This window comes from Eulemur rufifrons, chromosome 6 (assembly GCF_041146395.1).
Source record: "Eulemur rufifrons isolate Redbay chromosome 6, OSU_ERuf_1, whole genome shotgun sequence".
NCBI lineage: Eukaryota > Metazoa > Chordata > Mammalia > Primates > Lemuridae > Eulemur > Eulemur rufifrons.
The window spans coordinates 62,403,195-62,420,038 of NC_090988.1; the positions used below are offsets into that span (position 1 = coordinate 62,403,195).

Consider the following 16,844-nt stretch of genomic DNA (forward strand, 5'->3'; position numbering starts at 1 on the left):
CAAATTAAGATCACATTCTGAGGTACTAGGGATTAGGACTTCAACATGTCTTTTGGTGCAGGGGGTACAGAGGGGGACAAAATTCAGCCCATAATAATGAGCTAGAAGAGGTCCAAGTAATAGGCCTATTTGTCATAGGTATTTGTTATACCTCCTGGTTTTCATTATCAGCCAAGGTACATGTAAAGTATTGTTTTTGTTTTGGAGGAGGCTGTGGGGGTAAAGTTAGCTTTTAAGAGGTTACATCAAAGTAAAAAAACTAGTGCTGTGTTCTTTTTTGGTGTTAGAAAAATTTTAATTTTACTTTTTTTCTATGGAAATTAAAATATCAATTCTGGATGTTTTAAACTAAGATTATGCTAGTTTTTAGAGGGTTCAATAACACTTGACACCTCACCTGTTTCAGGCTATTTCACATCTAATTTGGTTTAAGTTAGATGGTTGAAATTCTGATTAATTGACAAGTTAACTGGGGAGCAAGGAACAACTAGGACACCATCTACCATGGTGTGTAGGCAGGTACTCCAGATTGTGATTTCCTTCAGTGTCTGGAGACTTAGCAAATAATAACTGTTTCTGGGTATGCCAGGAAAAGATCATGAAAGATACAGATGTCACCTTTGTGAGGAAGAATTAGGTATATATTAGCAGGATATGGATTAGTCTGAAAATGGTACTGGATTTTTGGTGCCCGCATCAATATTAGTTCAGTATGTTCTAGCACCAAAATAACTGAGTAAGAAATATGTGATTAAATCCAAGAAACATTTATTGACCTGCAATTTGCCAGATACTGCTAATCCCTGGTGCTACAAAAATGAATAAAAACCATTGATGCCCTCCAGATCCACACAGTCTGTGGAAGAAACAGAACTGCACACCTGTCATTCTAAAATGATAGGAACTAAGGGACTGAATCACTAGAAGTTGTTGTGTGCACCAGAGACAAAGTGACAATTGAGCTGACACTTGAAAAGTGACATAATTGAAAAGTGACAATTTTGAAGAATCGGTAAACTTGGGAGTAAATGAAAAGAGAAGGATTAATAATAGCCTGAGTAAAAGAAAACAATAAAGTGAAGATGATGTGATTATAATTTTAGATTGGAGTAGTAATCAAAAGAGAAGCGAAGCTTGGAGATCCAGAGAAGAGAGTAATTAAAGCAGTGTCCAGCAGGGGTCGGGTTGCGTGGAATTAGGAGTACTGGTTGAGGGTAGCTTGCAAAAGGGAGAAATTATCTTCCGAGACTGGAGGGAAGAGAGTAATAAGCCATTCTCAAATACTCCTTGATGAATATCTACAATGTGTAGTGAAAAAAAAATTTTTAAAACAACAAGAAAGAAAAACTCCTTGTGATAATTGGGCTTTTTGTGCCTACTTTTTAAGAATAACTCTTGAAGTAAATCTTTTAGTTTAGTGAAGCAGGACGGAACAGTCAAGTTATGAACCTGCAGAGGAAGTAGAATGATGGCCTAATCTTGCATGTTCTTAGGGGTAGAGAAGATGAAGTCCATGTCACAGCTTGCAGTTTTGTCAAGACGGTGGAGGCCTTCAGAGATGAAGTTAGATCCCTTCCAGGAGGTTGTGCTGGAAAGCAGTAGTGTTGATGAATTGCGAGAGAGGGTAAGTTCATTTTAAACAAAATGAGCTAATAATACACATTTTTCCTTATGTTTCGTAAGAGACGGCCTAGGAAGCGAGGACTAAACACTGATGCAGCAACCTTTCTTTCTTGGTCTCTGTTACACCTTGCGCCACACTCTGGTTGTTTCTAAGCTCCTGATGCTTTGAAAATTTACTTTGACTCCTGGCCATTCAGAAGCGGACCCTCACTTTCTGTTACTTAGATCAGCTTTGTCCTAAGTAGTTAGGATTAGTTAGAAGTTACTAGAGTAAATTACTATAGGTGTAAAAAAACCAAAAGAAGTGGAATTGAATAGAGAATCCAGATGAAGGTCCATTTTGCATTTTGTATTTTAAGGTAGGAAATCTAAGGATCTCTGGGGAAAGGGTGAATTTTTCAATCAGTAGTACTAGCACAATGGGCATTTTGAAAAAGTTTTATTTCCATACTTCACACCTAACACAAAAATAAATTCTAAATGTATTAATTTATATAAAAATAAAATGGTAAATGTACTAGATGAAAATATTTAAAATGTTAAACATTAAACATATTCTCATAATCCTGGAGAAAGATACTTGTAAGCATAATACCAGCAGCCAAAAAAAGAAAAAGTAGACCATATAAAAGCTTAAATCTTCTGAACAGCCAAAAAAAAAGTATTTAAAAAACAACTCATAAACAAAGCTAAAACACAAGAAACTGGGCAGGAAATCATTTGAAACATTGATTACGCTTGGTGTCTGTAATTTATAAGGAGCTACTACCTTAATAAGAAAAAAATGTAACAATCTAATTTTTAAATAGGCAAAAAACAAGGCAATTCATAGAAAAAGGAATACAAATTAAAACAAAAACATTATTTTTTACTCTTAAATTGGTGAAGATTTAGAAAATCAAAAATACTTAGAGTTGTCAAGGTTTGGTGGAAAAAGTACCATACACCTGTGATAAATATATAAATTGATATTTTTTCAGGGTTCAGTTTGGCATTGTTTGTCAACATTTCAGATGTGCAGTTCAGCATCTAGGAATTTGATCTGTAGAAATATTTGCAGAAATGTGCAAGGATATTCATGGAGGTATACATCATAGCATTATAACTGGGAAAAATTGAAAACAGTCTCAGTGTACATCAATAGGAGATAAAATGGTATATTGTTCAGATATTCAAGAGAATGAGGTTACTTTGTATCCTATTGTTCTGTATAGGCTGTATAAAATTATTATATAGAGATATAAATAAAACGTGTTTTAGAAATATGTGAATGTAGTTTGTATATGCATAGGAAAAAGTCTGGAAGGAATACACTAACTTCTTATTTCTTGGACATGGTATCTGCACGGTGGCCAGAGGATAGAATTACACTTTCTGCTTTTTCTTCTAATTTTTTATATCAGACATATATTTTTTAAAATCAAGCTATTTCTGTTTCTGGAGTATAATAACTTTTCTAAGCAAGTTTATTTTTTTAAATGAACTCTAATAAAATGTTTTTATTTTTTTATAGCTTAGCGAAATCAGTGGGATTCCTTTGGAAGATATTGAATTTGCTAAGGTAAAGCCCTGAGAATATTTACATCTGTGTATTAGTGTGTGATAAATGTGGCTAATGGCATGACTTATTCATTGATTCTTTTTCTTCTTAGGGTAGAGGAACTTTTCCCTGTGATATTTCTGTCCTTGATATTCATCAGGATTTGGACTGGAATCCTAAAGTTTCTACCCTGAATGTTTGGCCTCTTTATATCTGTGATGATGGTGCAGTCATATTTTATAGGTAACATTCACGATGTATTTGTTGCTTTTACTGGTAAAACATTTTTGGTATGTATAAACATTTTATGTAAATATGTTTACCATTATTATGATATAATAGAGGAGCATTAACCAATAGAAACACAATGAGATCCAGACATGATTTGATGTTTTCTAGTAGCCACATTAAAAACAGTGAAAAGAAACAGGTGAAATTCATTTAAACAAATTTTTATATCCAGTACATCTAAAATATTATCATTACACGTTATCGATACAAAAAAAATCACTTATGAAATATTTAACATTCTTTTTCTTGTACCAAGTCTTAGATAAACATTGTGTGTTATATTTCCAGCACATCTCAATGTGGACCATGCATATTTCATGTGCTTTGGTGTTGGACAGTACCAATATAGAGGAACAAGAATAGTCACTGGATCCTAAAAGATGGGGGTTCAAATATAGCTTTGTTATTTACCTAGCTCCTCATCTATAAAACAGTGACCGTGATACCTACCTTGCAGGATTTTATAAGAATAAGAGCTATTGCATTGAAAGTAACTGACACGATGCCTATTAAAAATAGATGTTTAATACATAATAGCCATTATTACTACTACTAATAACATGGAAATTATTCTATGCCATTTTTACAAGTGAGCAAGGTGTTAATAGGATAAACACATTAGAAATATAGGGCATCCTAGTATATGAGATTATGTAACTTCACCAGTGACAATTAGATTGCATTATCTTGCTGAGGAGCATCATAGCATTCAAGTGTGAATTAATAGAGGCACATGGTTCTACTGGTCTAATGTTTCATTAATATTTTAAATATAGGGATAAAACAGAAGAATTAATGGAGTTGACAGATGAGCAAAGAAATGAACTGATGAAAAAAGAAAGTAGTCGACTCCAGAAGACTGGACATCGTGTAACATACTCACCTCGTAAAGAGAAAGCACTAAAAATATATCTGGATGGAGCACCAAATAAAGATCTGACTCAAGACTGACTCTGCTAGTGTAGCATTTTCCCTGGGGGAGTTTTGGGTTTAATTAGATGGTTCACTACTACTGGGTAGTGCCATTGTGGCGGGACATGGTTGGGGTAACCCAGTGACACCAGCACTGATTGGACTGCCCTTCACCAATCAGAAGCTCAGTGCCCAATGGGCCACTGTTGTGACTTGGAATCATGTTGTGCACTATAGTCAAATGTACTGTAAAGTGAAAAGGGATGTGCAAAGAAATAAAAAAGCAAAAAGCAAAACCTGCTACTAGAAAAGGAGGGGGAAGGGGAATGAGTAAACTTCTTTTATTGCGGACAAATGTGCACATAGCTGCTAGTAAAACTAGCTTTCAAACAGGATGCTCATAGCTTAATAATAAAAGCTGTGCAAAGGCCATGAATGAATGAATTTTCTGTTTATTTTCACTGATACACACATTACCTCATTGACAATTCAGAAGTAAATGCAACGTATGTTGACTCTTGGAAAGCAGCAAAAATAGGAGCTGAAGAAAGAAATTCTTAGAACCAGCCGTAACCCAGTAAAGAATTATGAAGTTGTGTTTTTATTTTGTTTCATTTTTTGCAGAGTATTAAGAACATTATTCTGGAACATCAAAAGTTTCCCTTAGACCACTTCCCACAGGTGGCAGCTCAGATTGCTGCAGTATTGTAATTATAACTGATTGTACTTAAGTTGTGGATGTAGAGAATATGTTTCACTCGTTTATTCAGCATGTAAATAAAATTGATCCTGTTGGGTTATCATAATTGCAGTTCAACTATTTCCCATGGTTATTCTTTTCACATATTCCTTATGTACACTTGTGTACATTGAGAAGTATAACAATCTATGTAGATGTAATCCTCGGTGAGGTTCCTCAGTGCTGGCTCCCATAGGATTGTATTTGCTCTTGTTAATGAGGTTTTTCTGTTCAGCAGCTTCAAATTTTTTTCTCTTTGTACATTTATTTTTGAAGATTTGCCTCAATTTGAATCTTCTAGAATGCTTGTAAGTCCAGTTTTAATTTTTAGAGTCAATTTGTAGTTACATGTAGTTTACCTTTGGGGAAACGTCTTAACATCTTATTGAATAAACTTGCTAGTAAGGTCAGGTCATGGTACAGACTGATGCAGTCAACATGATTTCATTGCAAAGTCTATTGAGAGTCAGCAAGTTTTTGCTTTGCTAAATAAAAGTACTCAATGAACACAACTCTACATAAATTTTGAAATACCATCTAATTTATAAAAATCAATACAAAGGTTTTGGTAAAATTTTTTCATGCCAGATGCTGTTTACAACAATGAACATGCCAATAAAACATTTGTTCATTCTGTTGTGTTTAGTCATTAAACTTGTGGATGAAGAATCTGCGTAAAGAATAGATTTGTCATCTTTAAATATAACGTTTTGTAACATGTATATTGGATAATTATTTCTATGATAAAGGTATATTTACAGTAAATTCTCATAAGAGATGAAAAGATGTTAATATCTAACTCTGGGGGATCTTGTCAATATTTCAAAATCAGATTTTTACCCTTTTTTCCTTTTAAGAAAGATAAAATTAGAAAATAGTGTTAGCAGTGTTGACTCTGCAGTTTGAATATATGTAATTATTGAGAATTCATAATGTCTTAAAAGTCTCTTGGAATCCACAAGGAAAAAAAAAAATCTTTTCTAAGGTATTTTTCTGGCTAATTTTTATCCCATGTAAACTCTGTAGCATTCAGCTAAATTTGATTGAAGTAATGTTGTGAGTTTGCATTGGCGGGATTGGTGATGTTCTGAGAAGAAAATTTGAACCATTTGTGATGAATTGTCTTTCAGATCTCTTAGATTTTCTGATGTAAGAGGACAGCTATTTGGTTCTGATACAGGCCTGCTTACTTGGGATACAGGGGTTATTTGGGTTTCTGCTTTGAAGGACTGACTTCGTATAGCACAGAAAAGGCAGACTTGTAAACAAAATGGGCTTCGAAGTGTGTTTTGGTTTGTTTGATTTGGTTTAGTATTCCTATGAGAGTAAATGGTAAAATTCTTCTCATACCTGCTCCTTAGTCTGTGCCTTCTGCTCTGTTTTTGTTTGTTTTGTGTTAACTGCTACATCTAATTGCAGGCATATTACAGATACCAAGAGTAGAGAAAATATATTTCATTATAGAAAAGAAAAAAATAAAAGCTTGTTGCTTTTCAGTGCCTGATAGAGTGAAAACAAGGTTTCACTTTAATAATTTCAGTAAAGGCCAACATGCATCAGCCTCCCTGAGCTTCAGAGAATCAAGTGAGCATCTATAGCCCAACAGGTTGAGCATGACAAATGGGGATCAAGTGCCCTGAGCCCAGGGGCAGTGGAGCCTGGTGACTGCCTATCTCCTGGGGCTGCGGCAGGCCACATGCAATAAATTGTGTCCCTGCTCCCCACGGGCATGCAAAGGTTTTGAAGAGTTTTATGTAGGACAGGAGGCTGTATCAATCACTCACACAGCATGAGAACCAAGTACCTGCATTCCTGAGGCAGGTGCGTATGGCAAGGGGCACATTCTGGCCAAAGAAACAAAAGCTGTGGTTTCAGGACCAGGCCATGCTCAGCTGGTCTGTACAGAAATTTGCTAATTGAAAATCCACTTCTCAAACTAAGGACGTATATGTAAGGAAGAATAGTCATGATAGGTAAAAGTACTGCATGAAGGGGCCCTAGAATGTTGGTGATCTTTTCTGTAATGAAATGGAAAGTACTTTAAAATTCTGAGAAGATGGGGTGCACCTATGCCTCAGTCAGAAAATAATCAAATGAAATAGCTATCGGTTTCCAGGCTGCAGTTAGGAAGGGTATTGTGGTCCATCTATAGTCGGAGAGAGCAGGAGAGAGCTACAAACTTACACTGTGGTCTGAGCTAAATGAGTGCACAGCATCATAGCATTGCAGTGTTGTTACTAAATCTGGAAGTGACCTGTGAATGTATGGAATACAATAAAATCTTTTATTCTGGTTCATTTGCTAGTATTTCCTTTTCAATTAGATACTGTAGTTCTCCTTCTGGATTTTATTTTTTTTTTTTTTTGTTCAGCATCAAGGCTGTAACCAACTCTTGCACTTGAGACTTGCAAATTGTAGTCTAAAGTACAGTATGTGGAGTCTATGATCATGTGATTAGACAGTGTTAATTTTCACCACTTGGCTTCCAGAAACATCAAGAACACTAAACAAACTCAAGCATGCACTGAAGCACAGATTACCATTTGGAAAGGAATGCAGCCAGCAGTGGGGGGTCAACCTAGGAGGGCAGAGAAGTGTTGGGAACAGTGCTCTGCCCTTTCCCAGTGACAGTGCCATCTCTTCACACCCCTCACCAGCTCTTCTGCACAAGAGAAGTTGATCGGTTAGAGTCTGAGGATTCACCAGGTCCTGGAATTTTAGTGGAGCTTATAACTTTGCCTTAAAGGTAGGGACCAAGCTCTGCGTCCTTCTGCTTTCTGTGCTCCCCACCTGCTGTCCCCCACACACCTCCAACAGAGGGCACGCTGTTTTTAACCTCTTGAAATGCTTACTTGGGCCATTTAGAGAGTTATCAACTTAGTGAGATGTAAATAAGCAGTGGTTCTATTTTTCCAATAACTATGCCAACTGTGTTCTGTCCAGTGCGGTTTCCTGCTGGGAAGTAGGCTCTCATCAAGTGCTTCATGCAATCCTGTAACCTTAAGTCACTTCTGCATTATTAAGAAAATCTGATCTTAAAGTTTTAGTCATTTCATTCCAAGCTCCCCGCAACACACAGTCCCCGTTAGATGTGCTGCCCCCTGCTGGGAGCAGAAAGGAGGTTTGTGTGGTCAGTCCCGCTCTTCCACCCTAGCTCTACCGACTACAAGAGGTAAGGAAGAGGGAGAAAGACATACACTGACATGAGCAGGCTCTTGGCAGGATAGGAGACTGTCCCCTTCTGGTCACTGTTAACGCTTGTGTAGACTTGAAAGTAGATGCCCTGCAAGTCCTATCAGCAAAGGATTGAACTCCAAACAGCACTAGTGGTCCCTTAGGAAACTTGACGACATCTTTTGCCAACTTGCCTCTGGCAGGACATTCCTTTGAAGTGTGTACCACCATCCCATGCTGCTCTGGTCCCCACCAAGTCTTAATTCCATCTGTTTTCATAGCCCTATCTCTGGGGGTGTGAGTGCTGTCAGAATCCATCTTCTTTGCCTCTCAGGAACCACTGGGGACGCAAAAGTGTGGTCCTTTTCCCTCTGCCAGGATGCTCCAACTAGCAGAGCTTGTTTGATGCTCCTCCTCCTGTGGTAAATGGCTGGGTGTCAAGTCAGCATGTGCTGGACAGCCACGCCCCCTTTGAGCTGTCAATAGTCCCCATGGAAATTTCATAAGTGTTTCTCTTAAAGTTCCCCTCATAGGTTTCAGCCAAGGGAATAAGTCTAATCTCCCCTTTCTCCTGGGAAGTCAGCGAAGGGAGAAATCTATTGTCCAAACAATAGACAATCCCCCAAGGGGATTTCATACCTGCTCTCTGATCTTCGTCGGGGGCAATTGTAGTGCTGCTGGTTCTGAGTTTACAAGCCCAGCCTAGCTGTCAAAAAGTGATCTCAGAATAATTGAGTTGCATTTCTTGACTCTCTGGAGGGGCTGCACAGACCACAGTAATACTCGACGCCCCTCTTCTCACCCTACCCTCTTTCCTCGCACCACGGCAGGCCTCTTACTTCTCTTTTCTCTCTGCCCTGCCTCCCTTTCTCCCAGCCACGTCACAGGCCAGCGAACCAGGCTGGCGGGGCTTTGTTCTTCAGGCTATTGGTCATCATGCAGATAGCTCCTGTATCAGAAATGCTTTTGGCTTCAAATAACAGGCTAACAGCAGCTTTACCTGTAATATCAGTGGTTAACTTAAAAAGGTGTCCAGAGTTGGTGGAAAACCGGATAGGTTTCCCCCTCAACATCAAGGATTCAGACTTGAACTCTTCTGTGGCAGGTCCACGTCCTAAACCCGGGGTCGAGTGAATATTTACCTTACATGGCAAAAGAGACTTTGCAGATGTGATTTAAGGTTAAGGACCTTGACATGGGAAGATTAGTCTGGACTGTCCAGATGAGCCCAATCTAATCACGAGTCCTTAGAAGTGAAGACCTTTCCCAGCTGCAGAGAGCTGGCACCGATAGGGATGGAGCTGTTACGTGGGCCTTGAAGACAAAGGGGGCCATGAGCCAAGGACTGCGAGCAACCTCTGGGGGCTAAAGAAGGCAAGGAAATGGACTCTCCTCAAGCCTCCTGAGGAATGCAGGAGACGGCTGGCCCAGATCCCGATGGCATGTCCTACGCACTGCACTCAGGGTCAGGATGCAAAGGAAAGGAAACTCTCCTCTTGTTTGCCACTTTCGTCAATCAGGGAAAAAAATCTTTCCCAGGAGCTCTTTGGCAGTTTGGCAGCCTTCCCCTCATACATCCTCGGCCAGAATGGGGTCACGTGGCCATCCCTGGCTGCTAAGGGGCTGGGAACAGCTGTTGAGTAGCTGAACTGACGGGGTCTGCCATGGCTTCTTGGCAGGAGCCCTGGATCTGGGGGAGAGCAGCGGTCACAGGTTCAGGTACCGCCTCCACCCAACCCTCCCAGCATTCCATTTAGGATTGTGAGTGAAGGGGGTACCCCAGCTACTGCAGATGTGGACTTCAGCTAAGTATTTTGCAAAGCCTCTCATGTTCTTGTATTCTTATGGCTATGATGACAAAGTAGAGGAGGATAACATACCTGCATATGAGCTACGTAAGGGAGGGACCTAGTTTTATCTCATTCACTACAATGTTTTCTATCATTCTTTGATGAATGAAATAATTTTCAGCCTCTTCTCCAAACACTTCCTCAAGCTTGCCCTGCCTTCCAGCTGCTGCAAATTACTTGCAGTTTCCCCTATATGGCACCCCTTCCTCTGCCCATGACCCAGAAAGCCCAGAAAACTGCTTCTGTTGTGTCTCACTTAGTGTAGCTGTATCTCCCTCATTAGGCTGTGATGCCTTCAGGGTAGGGACCCTGTCTGGGTCAACTTGGCACCCCCAGGGCACATCACAGCACCTGGTTCTGTGCAGACCCTCAGTACTATCTGCTGAATAACAAGGCTGTAGAGTGGTCCTGATGGTTTTTGACATTGACTAGAAAATAGTTCCCTATTTGATCTTAAAATAATCAGTATTTTTTATTTACTAGCTGCTGGACCTGCTGTACTAGATCCTGTTTTTGTCTGACTCCCAGCTCTATGGCTTAATCTTTTAGCCCCTCCATTTCTTCATCTGTTAAATGAAGAAAATACTCGTGGGATTCAATGAAGAGTGATGAGTTAATATAGGCAGGCTGCCTAATCTGGTGCCTGCCACCCAATATATAGTAGCTTTATTGTTGCAGTCCTTGAAGATGTTATCGTGTTAGAGCCCAGAACTGCATCTGGTTAAAGAAGGCTCCCAAGAAAAGGGTCATATATATTTGTTCTTTCAAAAGACGGTGAAGCATTTACACTCTTAAAACTACTTCCTTTCCAAAAATGGTTACGATATTTAAAATATTTTGATACTAAGAGAGATGTGCTTCAGTTGTCTGGCAAATTTACCACTATGGAAGAAATCTCTTTGTTGTTGTTGTTACAATACAGGTCACTTCTATTTTACTTTTTCTGGCTGTGAGGATTTTGTATTTATTCAAAGTCAAAAGGAAAAAGAAGTCCAAGAACTACAGAAGAGTAGTTGAAGTGATTTATGCTTGATTTCTAAATGCAATATGTGTTTATACATAATTTAAAACTCAAAGAAAGCATGCTAATACAATCATGTACAACTTTAAAATTTACTAACTCCGGATGAATACATGATGGAAACAGTCCATGGCACCTGAAAATGTCATTTGTGGAATGGCATACAGTTCATTGTTCTCAGTTTGGATATTACAACCATATTTCATAGAGCCTGTCTTGTTTGATTTTCTCCATGTGGTTAATAACGGTCTTCAGTTGCTGCTAAGTGATTTTGCAAATTTCATGTATAATCCTGGCCCTACAAATTACCTAAGTGCTGCTTCTGCAAGTTAACTTATATCCTGTGCTCCAATCATGTACCTTCAAAGTTACTAATGCAACTGTGAAACGGGGACAGTGTCCACACCATTTGTCTCCACTGGAATGACGCCACCCCACACTGGTGAGAACACCGCCATTTCTAACAGTGGAAGTTTGATCTTGGAAGGATGTGGGAACTATTAATAGTTTGACCTTAATTCCAGATGTGCCTCAAAAGAAGAAAAGTGCCATTCTCCTTTCATTTGGTGTGTGTGTGGGGGGACTTTTGGTGGCACTGGGGCTGGGGTGGGGTGGTAGGGAGGACAGCACTGAGCTTGGAGTCACACCTGGGGGAAATGGGCTCTGGTCTTCACTTGCTGTGTGACTTGGGCAAGCAGCTTGCTGTTTCCGAGCCCCGGAGATCCCTGATGGATGAGGAGAACAATGTCCCCCTCCCCAGGCAAGAATGAATCGATGGTAGATATGAAAATGCCCAGGCACAGAGGTAGGAGCTGAGTAAAACCGCAGAACGTATGAATGCATGTAATGTGGAGCAAGCAGAACATTTCATCGGCAACAGCTGAAGGCAGCCCATGGAAAGAACGGCGTGAAAATTCATTTGTTGCATTTTTGCCAGGTTGATGTTAGCAAAGCAGGGCACTCTTCTCCACACTTGCCCAAGCCCATCACGAGGAGACGCCACATGCTTTCCATCCCCTCCCCTTAAACAATTCTCAAAGCGATGCAGGACAAAATGTGCTGTCTGCCACCCGGTCAGGGCAAAGCTGCCGATGATCGGGACCAGGTCCAGCAGCCGGTCCTCACCCTGCCCAAGCACCCAAGCAGTGACACCTGGAGAACAGTCTGGGGAGCTGGACAAACGCACAGCACCTCATTTTGTCAAGCCAGAGGGAAAATTTACTGGAAGGGGACACAGAAAACATCCTGGTGAGTCCACACCTAGAGGGCACCCCTGGGGAAATAAATTAGCTATTTCTATTGCACATCTACCCATGGCCCAGGTCTGGATCTAAATCTCGTCCCCGGCCAGCAGCTCGGCAGCGACGGGCTCGCCGAGCGCCATCTCCTCGGTCAGGCTCCTCTCCAGGGTCTCCAGCTCCTGGCGCACCTCCTCCATGAAGCCGTCATCTCCGTACTCGTCGGGGGCGTCCCTGGGCAGCAGGCTGTCCCCATCTTGGCCATGGCTCCCGACAAAGGTCGGCATGCACACGTACACCAGGCTGTGGCTGGCAGAGACAGCAGAGTGTGCCGTGAACATGGCAGCCTGGGGCGGGCTGTGGCCTGGGCCGCTGTCCCTGCGGGCTCCTCACCTCCTCCTCTCACATCACTTCCTGACAACGTCTACCTCGGGTGAATGTGCGCCTCGGCCCCAAGCTGCAGATCTGGCTTCTGTGACCCCTACAGCAACATGACGCCCCCACCAGCCCCTGCCCATCTGGGCCCAGGTAGGGGCAGCCCACGGTGGGGCGCGGCCACACGCGGAGTCCTGGGCCATCCACTCCTGAAGCTTCACCGCACCTAGATGAGCCGCGACCTACAGAGCTGACAGCAGACTGGACCCTCCACCTGCATGACCCAGGCACTTTTCAAGTTAAACCAACCCTCAATGGCGTCTATAATATTAATACATCTCCCCCAGGCCAGGCCTGCTCCTGTGGCCCCCCCGGATGGCACCTCATCTGCCCTTGGCCCCGACAGGGAAGAAAGCGGGGGGCTCACCTGTGGGGCTGGCAGAGGAGGCCACTGGCACACGGGCATCGGTCCAAAGCACCATCAGGCTCCAGCTCCCAGGTGATGAGGTCCAGGAGCCGGCTGGCGGGGTCATGGCAGAGCTCGCCCTCCACGGGCAGGGGTGTGCACACAGGGAACAGCAGGCCTGGAACCAGCCCAAAGTCACCCCTGCGTGCCCAGCACCGGGCAGGAGGGCTCAAGGGGAGGGAGCAGACAATTGGGGTGTAGCCTCCCCCCTCCCCTCCTCCACCCCAAGGTGTAGTTAAGTTTGAAGAAGTGGAATGAGAAGAAATAGGAATGGCAGCCTGGGCTCAGGAGGGAATGGCCTGGGAGAGATGAAGCAAGGAGGGCTGGCTGGCGGAGGTGGGCTTCTGCCAGGTTTTGAGGGCCAGGGAGTCTGGAGAAGTGACGAGCGGACAAAGGCACTCAAGCCTGGGCAGAGCCCCAGCAAGGGCCTGGGGTGGGCTCAGTGGGAAAAGTTGGGGCCAGTGAGATTCCCAGGTGGGTGGAGGAGTAGTGGAGAGAAAAGACACGTAAGTTGGAGCTGGATGAGGCCTTGTGCGTCAGACGGAGGGGCCTGGACACAGTGGGAGGCAACAGGAGCTGCTGCAGGCCCCAGAGGCAACACACCCTTCAGGAAGGTTCCCGAGGCAGCGGGTCCTGGGAGGACTGTGGGGCGCGTGCTGTGTGGGTGCTGGGAGCTGCCCCGGAGGCAGGAGCCCCAGCCGGTGTGGTTGGCATGGACATGGCCCAGGAGACCCAGTCTAGGGGAGCTGGGGACAGGGCTTTTCCTGCACCCAAGGGGAGCCCACCCACCTCTCTGGAAGGCACAGCACAGCCCAGGCTGGCAGTCCCTCTGGTTGTCACAGATGGTCCCGTTGCTGCCTCTGCTGGCCATCTTGGTGCAGTGACCCCAGACGCACAGCTGGTCTGCGCAGCACTCGCTGTCCCGGGTGCAGAGCTGCAGCAGTGGGGAGGGATGGGAGCCCAGCGCTCAGGAACCAGCCCAGCCCAGCCTGAAGATGCTACAGGTGGGCTGGCCCGCAGCCCCCCATCATAGACAGGGGACCAGGGCAGGGGGCGTTTAGTGGAAGTCAAGAGGGCGGAGGTGGGAGTGTGGCTGGTGACGTGTGGGGCTCAGGACGCTGGAGGAACTGCACTCAGGGGAAGTCATGTATCTGAGTCTTTCTATGCAGCTTAAGAAAACGTCTGGGAGCCTATGTGGTTTTATCCAACACATCTGTTGGGTGGAGGGAACCTCCTTTGCCCTGGCTTCGTGTTTCTCAGTGAAACCTCCTTGAGGGAGAAGCTCTGTCTGGCCTCTTCCTTCCCCGTGCACCCCTGCCTCCGCCTACTCTTATTGGGCAAATTGGGAGAAAGCCCCAGGGGCAGGCTGCACTTTCCCTGCCTTGGGGAGCTGCTGTTTGTCTACCAGGATGGGTTGTCCCCAGGGAAGGGACAGGTGCAGGGCCTCCTCCTCCCCTCTGCCCCTTCTCTGCCACCCATGAGGCAGACACAATGACCAGAGACCTCGGAGTGGGGTGAGCGTGGCCGCAGGTCTGCAGGTGGCCTCCTGCCATCTAGACTGGGTGGCTTCCTGCTCACTCCAGGAGTCAGCTCTCTGGGGGTCCCTCCCCATCACTGTGGGAAGCCCAGCTGAGACCCCTGGCCTTCTGCCAGCCCCAGGTCCCCATGACCCGGGCACTGTACCCGGAGGCCCCTGAGCGTACTCACCGTCCGCTGGGCCCGGCAGGGCTGGCAGGTGTACTGGAAGCTGGCAAACTGGCAGTACTTGGCGGGCCCGCAGTCCTCGTCAATGATGCACTCCTGGGGAGGGCGGGGGGTGCAGTGCAGGGGTTCAGGGATGGTTCAGGGGGATGCAGAGCAGCAGCCAGCGCCCTGGAAGGGCCAGGCCGTCTCTGTCCCTGGCCTTGACGTCCCGCTCAGGATGGACAGGAAAGGACAGGGACATCAGTGGCTCCTGAGCACTGCCTGGCCTGCAACTCTCCAGCACCCCCACTCCTGCCAGCCGGGCAGGCCGCCTCCACAGCACGGCCCAGGGCCTCAGGACCCCACACCCAATTCATCGCATCTGTGCGCGGCCCTTCCCCACCCACGCCCGGGGCAGGAGCACAGGGACACCGTCTTCACTGTGAGCAGATGGAGTTAATAAAAAGTGCTAATGAGGGCCAGGCCCGCATGACTGCGCCGGAAGGGCTGGAGGCCCCGCGGGGCTCTGCTGACTGTGAAGACAGAAGGGGCTGTAGAGGCCACATGGCCGGGTGACCCTGCAGGGAGTGCCCCTCAGGGTCCTGGGTCTGGGTAAGAGGCAAAGGCAGCTGCCAGCTCTGAAATGAGAGGAGGGTGGCTGGAATGCACCCTTGTGGGTGCCAGCTCCACCCAACTGGAGGTGAGGGGAGAGGGAGGGAAGAGACCTGCCCACCCCGAGGCCCGACTCGCAGCGGGGGAGACACGGCAGAGGACAAGTGGCCTGCATGGTCACGGGTCACTGGTGGGGGCAGGGCTGCTTCCACTCCAGGCCGCTGTCGGGCTCAGGATGGGAACCGGTGGCTTTCAAGCAGGAAAGGAGGGCAGGAGAGGAGGCAAAGCGGTGACAAAGACAGCCACCAATCGCCCCCTTTGTGTGCCAGCAGCACGCCAGGCTCACTCGGTGACTCCTCCCAGCAGGCGGCAGGTAGGAGCTGCCCTCTTTGTGTTGTGAGCCGGAAATGGCATCTCACAGAGGCCAAGGAGTTCCCCAAAAGAATGTGATAGCTCGGGGTAGGGGGACCCTCCAACCCTAGCCGTTGAGCCGAGGGGGCTCAGGGCTCCTGGATGTGGCAGGCAGAAGTGAGAAAGAGGCCCCAGCAAACCTTCCAGAAGGGTCTTGGCAGATAGAGGGACCTGCTTTCCCCCTCTGACCCAGGGCATCCACCTCCTGAAAGCAGGTGTGCAGCCCGACCCAAAAAAGCCAGGGTGGGCAGGCCTGGACCTCAGTGGCCGGCGCTGTCCCTGCCTCTGCTGTGAACTGAGGCCACAGGCCTGACGATGTAGACAGGGAAGGCTGAGAACGGGGTCCTACGAGGCCTGGGCCCAGAGCACCTGTGCAGGCTGGGGGCAGAGAGGCCGGGCCAGGTGGCCTACATTACTGGGAAGTAGCTGGTGTCCAGGTCTGGGGGTCCTCTCGCCAGCACCAGTGTTTGGTTCAGGGCAGCTGCCGGCTTGGCCTCTGCACAGCACTGTTGCAACCCCAGCCCTGGTGCCAACCCACAGCCTGGCACAGCCCAGAGCGTAGGTCGTGCTCTGCTCACCAAGCCCATTAGCTCACGACCCCATTAGGAAGACCCTCAGTGCGGTCGGACACCGTCTTCCCATGGCCCCCTGGAGGACGATGGGAGGAGGCCAGGGCGAAAGCGTCCCTGCTTCCTGGTGTGTGTGTCACCACCGGACACCGGGCTCTGTGCTCAACAGGGGCTTCAGAAGAGGCAAAGTCTGACTCCCTGAATAATTGAAAAGCACTTTAACTCTTTAATTTCTCAAAAAGTGTCAAAGGAGATCACATTGCCTGACACCCTAGGAAATGACCTAACATTACTCTTCTACGCGCCTCCCCAGAGCCCCACCCGGCTCAGCCCCGCGGCT

At 45.9% G+C, this 16,844-nt stretch overlaps 2 protein-coding genes across 5 annotated transcripts in view; one reads left to right on the forward strand and one right to left on the reverse strand.

Moving 5' to 3' along the window:
- Window positions 1–5,144, forward strand: part of USP47 (ubiquitin specific peptidase 47) — a 109,403-nt gene extending 104,259 nt beyond the window's left edge. For 3 of the 4 annotated variants that reach the window (XM_069471168.1, XM_069471169.1, XM_069471172.1), the window contains 4 exons: window positions 1,494–1,624; window positions 3,137–3,184; window positions 3,276–3,406; window positions 4,231–5,144. In XM_069471168.1, coding sequence (XP_069327269.1) covers window positions 1,494–1,624; window positions 3,137–3,184; window positions 3,276–3,406; window positions 4,231–4,405 — 485 coding nt within the window. In that variant the 3' untranslated portion in view covers window positions 4,406–5,144. The remainder of the gene's footprint in view (window positions 1–1,493; window positions 1,625–3,136; window positions 3,185–3,275; window positions 3,407–4,230) is intronic. The other variant, XM_069471170.1, reaches the window with a different exon arrangement.
- A 5,923-nt stretch (window positions 5,145–11,067) lies between these two features.
- DKK3 (dickkopf WNT signaling pathway inhibitor 3) overlaps window positions 11,068–16,844 on the reverse strand; it is a 39,992-nt gene continuing 34,215 nt past the window's right edge. The window contains exons 4-7 of the mRNA XM_069469582.1: window positions 14,937–15,029; window positions 14,019–14,163; window positions 13,191–13,347; window positions 11,068–12,697 (exon numbers count right to left, since the gene is read on the reverse strand). Of these exons, the coding sequence (XP_069325683.1) occupies window positions 12,481–12,697; window positions 13,191–13,347; window positions 14,019–14,163; window positions 14,937–15,029 (612 nt within the window). The 3' untranslated portion in view covers window positions 11,068–12,480. The remainder of the gene's footprint in view (window positions 12,698–13,190; window positions 13,348–14,018; window positions 14,164–14,936; window positions 15,030–16,844) is intronic.